Below are 4,778 nucleotides of genomic sequence, written 5' to 3'. Positions count from 1 at the left end.
ATTCTAATCTATCCTACTTGGGCTTCAAGTGAGTATTTGAAAATTGATTTAACCAATGGAGTACCAGTAAGGTAATAATTAAATAATTAAAAATTTATTTGACAATCATGTGATGATCGAGTATGAATCTGAGTCAGCAAGAGAAAGATAACGATTAGGTAGTTATTGATTAAGGATAAATAACTATTGGCTAAAAAGTTGGGTAACTGCTTGTTGTACCGTGGGTAGACCTTTCGCCAAGTATTGGTCATATTTGTGAATTTTAGCCTCGTTCATGGCCCGTATCGTGGAAATTTCCTTTCCACAAAAACGAAAACATTTTTCATGTGATTAATTTCGCATTTTATGAAAAATAGAAAAAAAATAATATTACTTTTGATGTTGGTTGTTGAGTTCCGTTCGGGACACATTTCGAAAGTTCAAACATATCTTCGTTGTGGAACTGCTTGATCATTATTTTATCTTCGTTTTCAGGCTTTCTTGGTCCCCGAAAGCTTGCTGCAAAAACAAACCCACTTCAGATTTTCACCTCTTTGATATCAGGTAAACGCTTTCTTACATTACGTTGCTTATATATTTTTCTGGGTTTCCTTTTTCTTTTAAATTTTGTTTATATTTTTCCATAAAATGAATGTAAATGTGTAAAGTTTGCACTTTTATGTTATTGATCATGTAGAATTACGTGCGTTGTTTGCTTTAGTTTTAAAGTTGAATATTTTTGTTTGAATTGGGTTTTGAAATGAAGAATTTTTCACTTTTTGGCTTTGAAACTGTACGTTGTGAAATGATGATGCTTAGTCTTCGTTTTAAAACTTTATTGGCATTTGTAGAATTCCAGTTTTATGATTTTGATTCTTTAGTTACTTGGTGGAGATACTGAAACAATTTGCTCCATTCAGTTCTGTGATGGGTTTATTCTCTATTTCTTGAATGATTTCAGAAGATATAGAAGCACTTGAGATGATTTTTTAGTATGAGCATTTTCTTGTTAACCTTTCTGATTTCAGTTGTGTTCTTTGAGACCTTAGGTCGTTGAATTCAATCAGAGTTCTTGGATTTGTCTCGAAAGGAATTTAATTTCAATACAATTCAATTCATTTGATTAGCATCACATCAATGGGAACTTCTGAGGCGGTTCTCCAAGTTTTGTCTGGGGCTAACCCTCTGCTTTTCAATTCTGCCAAGTGTTCTGGCAATTTGGATGCAACATTCCCTTCTAGATTCCTCTATAAATATACAAAGAAAAGGGTTTCTAGATATAAACGATTGTTCAACTGCTCAAGTACACTTCAAAGTGACCTGGGATTGAATTGGTTAAAGGGGTTAGGCTATGGGTTGTCAGGATGTAGAGAAGTTAACAGATTGCAGCTTCTTAGTTGCAAATGCCAACAGGCTGAAAGTGTAAGTGGGTTGACAGCAGAGGATGGAAATGGTACATGGTTTGTGGACAGTGCAAAGAAATTAAACCTAAAGAGTGTGGCCAACACGCCTAATATCTTGGAGTTTCAGGATGTTCAGCAATTTGAACAGGAAAAGAAGAGTTTTACTTCTAATGGGGCAGCTGGAACAACTATAGATTCTGTTAGCAAAGCTACTGTAGATTGTCTTGAGGATGAAGCATGGAACCTATTGCGGGATTCTATGGTTTATTACTGCGGAAGTCCGATTGGAACTATTGCCGCGAATGATCCCACCGCTTCCAATGTGTTGAATTATGATCAGGTCTTCATTCGTGACTTTATACCTTCTGGTATTGCTTTTCTGTTGAAGGGGGAGTATGATATTGTTCGGAATTTCATTCTTCATACACTTCAGTTGCAGGTAATACGGTTATTTCATAATGCTAATCATTTAACCCTGCCAATAATTATTTAATATCTTTTTGTGTCAAATTCTTGTTTTCCTTTACTGATTTCTGTCAAAATAATGCCAATGATGCATCCTTCTTCTCATTTCATGTACTGTGCTTTTTTCTTCTTGCTGGAGTATCCTGAGAGATTGTGTTCTTTGTACTCCATCAAATGTGTATGTAATATTTTATATAATGTTTATTCAGCTGATGTTTGGTATATTGATCGCTTATTTTTGTTATAACTTCACGAAAAGCTGCAAATAATGTACTCTTATCAAATTACATTTATGTTCTTTTCATGTGACAGCCCCCACTCTCCACCTCCCTTTTTTCATATTATCCTTCTTACTTTTTGATTACCATTAAAATTATGCTGATTGATGCAGTTAATGCTTGTTTCATGTGTTATGCTTTTTACTCTCAATAAATTCTTCTGATAGCATGTGATCTTTGGGTGCCATCAAATGTGTTTGGAACATCTTATCATTGTTTTTATTTTGCTTATACAATGGTACTTATGTAACTGTTCCATGCATGGAGAAAAGTTTATGTTTTACTATCACTGGTTGGATATGTTTACATGTCTGCGTGTTGCTCTTCTTTTAAAATCATGTGCTATAGTGCTTGGCCAACTTTTTTTGGTACTATAATAATGCAATCCATCATGACTGTGATCAGAATATCATTTTCACCACATGCATGTGAACTAATGAATTTTAACATGTGCAAATGCATGCTTCTGTATGCACTTGTCTCATTTATCAAAGTGTGTCATACTCATACACGTCCATGCTTCCTTTGGTTACAAGTCTATTTTACAATGTGGCACACAATGTGAATGGTCTAATTATATCAATTGCTCGGTATACTCAATGTTTTAGATTTACAGATTTTAAATGATTCTTACATCGCAGAGCTGGGAGAAAACAATGGACTGTCATAGCCCTGGTCAGGGGTTGATGCCTGCTAGTTTTAAAGTGCGCACAGTTCCTCTGGATGGTGATGATTCTGCAACAGAGGAAGTGCTGGATCCTGACTTTGGGGAGGCAGCAATAGGCCGTGTTGCACCAGTTGACTCTGGTAAGTGAATTTTTCATTTTGAAGTTTTTCTTTGAAGCGAGAATATCTCACTTGACCTTCATAGTGATTCTTGTTTCTTTGTAAATTTTAGGACTATGGTGGATTATATTACTACGGGCATATGGAAAATGCTCAGGTGATCTGTTGGTTCAGGAGAGAATTGATGTGCAAACTGGGATCAAGATGATTCTGAAGTTGTGTCTTGCTGATGGCTTTGACATGTTCCCTACATTATTGGTAACTGATGGTTCTTGCATGATAGATCGCCGAATGGGAATTCATGGTCACCCTCTTGAAATTCAGGTAAATACGTCTTATTTCATGGTCACCCCTACTTTTAAATTTCTTCTTGGACATCTGATCCCCAGCTTTATTTCCTTTCCTTTCTCTCTTTTAATACACTCTTTGTAGTTGTTATAAAAGGAGTGATTACAATTCAAGATTACTTGCAAAAGATTTATCTGTTCTAGATTGAGCACCCAAATATGACGAGGAAATATGAACACGAACAGGAAATCACTGAAGTGCTATGGAGGTGTTGGTGTCAAAATGAAATTAACGGTTGCATGTATTATGTTGTTATAAAGAGGTTCGGCATCCAAATTTTGGTTATAATTTTAGGGTATATATAAGTAAGTAGGAGGGATGGAGTTAAACTTTCCGAGCATACAAAAATTTGTTAGATTAATTTTAGGACCAGTGACAGAGAACTCTGGAAGTGGATTGGTATAAAATGCCCTTGCAAGTTCGGAATTTAGAATTTAGATTATTATAATTAAAAAACATATAGAAATTCACATTAGTTCAGCTCTTCGTGTACTCTACCCACTTGAGAACACATTAAGTTCATTTATAGATTTGTGACACATTAGCCGCAGCAATGTTTATTAAGTGACCTTTTTAAAAATTGGTTTCTTTAGAAAGAATATACCTTTTTTTTGGCATTTTTTGGCCCCAGTTATGGTCACTAATGACATCCATGTAATTATGCTAATCTATGAGGGTACTGTTTGATAATCCAGTAGCTTTGTAACAGTTGATTACTGCTCCAATAAACTTGAATCTAACATTTGTTTTCCCTCTTCTTCCCTTATTGCTTGTTTTCGTGTAAGATAACTTGATCCTCGTCTGATTTCCTATGTTGTTTTTTTGTTCTTGTAGGCACTATTTTATTCAGCATTACTTTGTGCACGTGAGATGCTTGCTCCAGAGGATGGATCTGCTGATCTCATTCGAGCACTAAACAATCGTTTGGTTGCTCTCTCATTCCACATTAGAGAGTATTATTGGATTGATTTAAGGAAATTGAATGAGATTTACCGTTACAAGACGGAGGAATACTCATATGATGCTGTTAATAAGTTCAACATTTACCCAGATCAGATTCCTCCTTGGTTAGTGGAATGGATGCCCAATAAAGGTGGCTATCTAATTGGAAACTTGCAACCGGCTCACATGGATTTCCGATTCTTTTCACTGGGGAATATTTGGTCTATAGTAAATGGTCTTGCAACCAGGGATCAGTCACATGCTATACTGGATCTGATGGAAGCCAAATGGGCAGATCTAGTGGCAGACATGCCGCTCAAGATATGTTATCCTGCTCTTGAAGGTCAGGAGTGGCAGATCATCACAGGCAGTGATCCTAAGAACACGTAATAAATTTGACTTGATGTTGTCAGTGTTCTATTTATTTCTCCATTCTGCTCACATTCTCATTGTCTGATCATTTTCATACTTGTTTTGATGTAGGCCTTGGTCCTATCATAATGCTGGTTCCTGGCCAACTCTCCTCTGGCAGGTTAGTCATGTTAGCATAGTTGGGACTGTACGTTTTTCATTTTTC

At 36.0% G+C, this 4,778-nt stretch overlaps 1 protein-coding gene across 3 annotated transcripts in view; it reads left to right on the top strand.

Annotated features, from left to right (window-relative positions):
- Positions 1–211: 211 nt before the first annotated feature.
- LOC18044259 (neutral/alkaline invertase 3, chloroplastic) overlaps positions 212–4,778 on the top strand; it is a 7,523-nt gene continuing 2,956 nt past the window's right edge. For 2 of the 3 annotated variants that reach the window (XR_002905935.1, XM_006436591.2), the window contains exons 1-6: positions 212–543; positions 1,029–1,821; positions 2,767–2,932; positions 3,024–3,235; positions 4,094–4,587; positions 4,685–4,733. Coding sequence is in view for 2 of the 3 variants with exons in the window: in XM_006436591.2 (XP_006436654.2) it covers positions 1,117–1,821; positions 2,767–2,932; positions 3,024–3,235; positions 4,094–4,587; positions 4,685–4,733 (1,626 nt within the window). In the remaining variant the exon portion in view is untranslated. Of the gene's footprint in view, positions 544–1,007; positions 1,822–2,766; positions 2,933–3,023; positions 3,236–4,093; positions 4,588–4,684; positions 4,734–4,778 lie in introns of those variants that run through there. The other variant, XM_024185511.1, reaches the window with a different exon arrangement.

This window comes from Citrus clementina, unplaced genomic scaffold, assembly GCF_000493195.1.
Source record: "Citrus clementina cultivar Clemenules unplaced genomic scaffold, Citrus_clementina_v1.0 scaffold_4, whole genome shotgun sequence".
Taxonomy (NCBI): domain Eukaryota; kingdom Viridiplantae; phylum Streptophyta; class Magnoliopsida; order Sapindales; family Rutaceae; genus Citrus; species Citrus x clementina.
The sequence above is the reverse complement of the archived record's forward strand: the minus strand, read 5'-3'. Positions and strand labels throughout refer to the sequence as shown.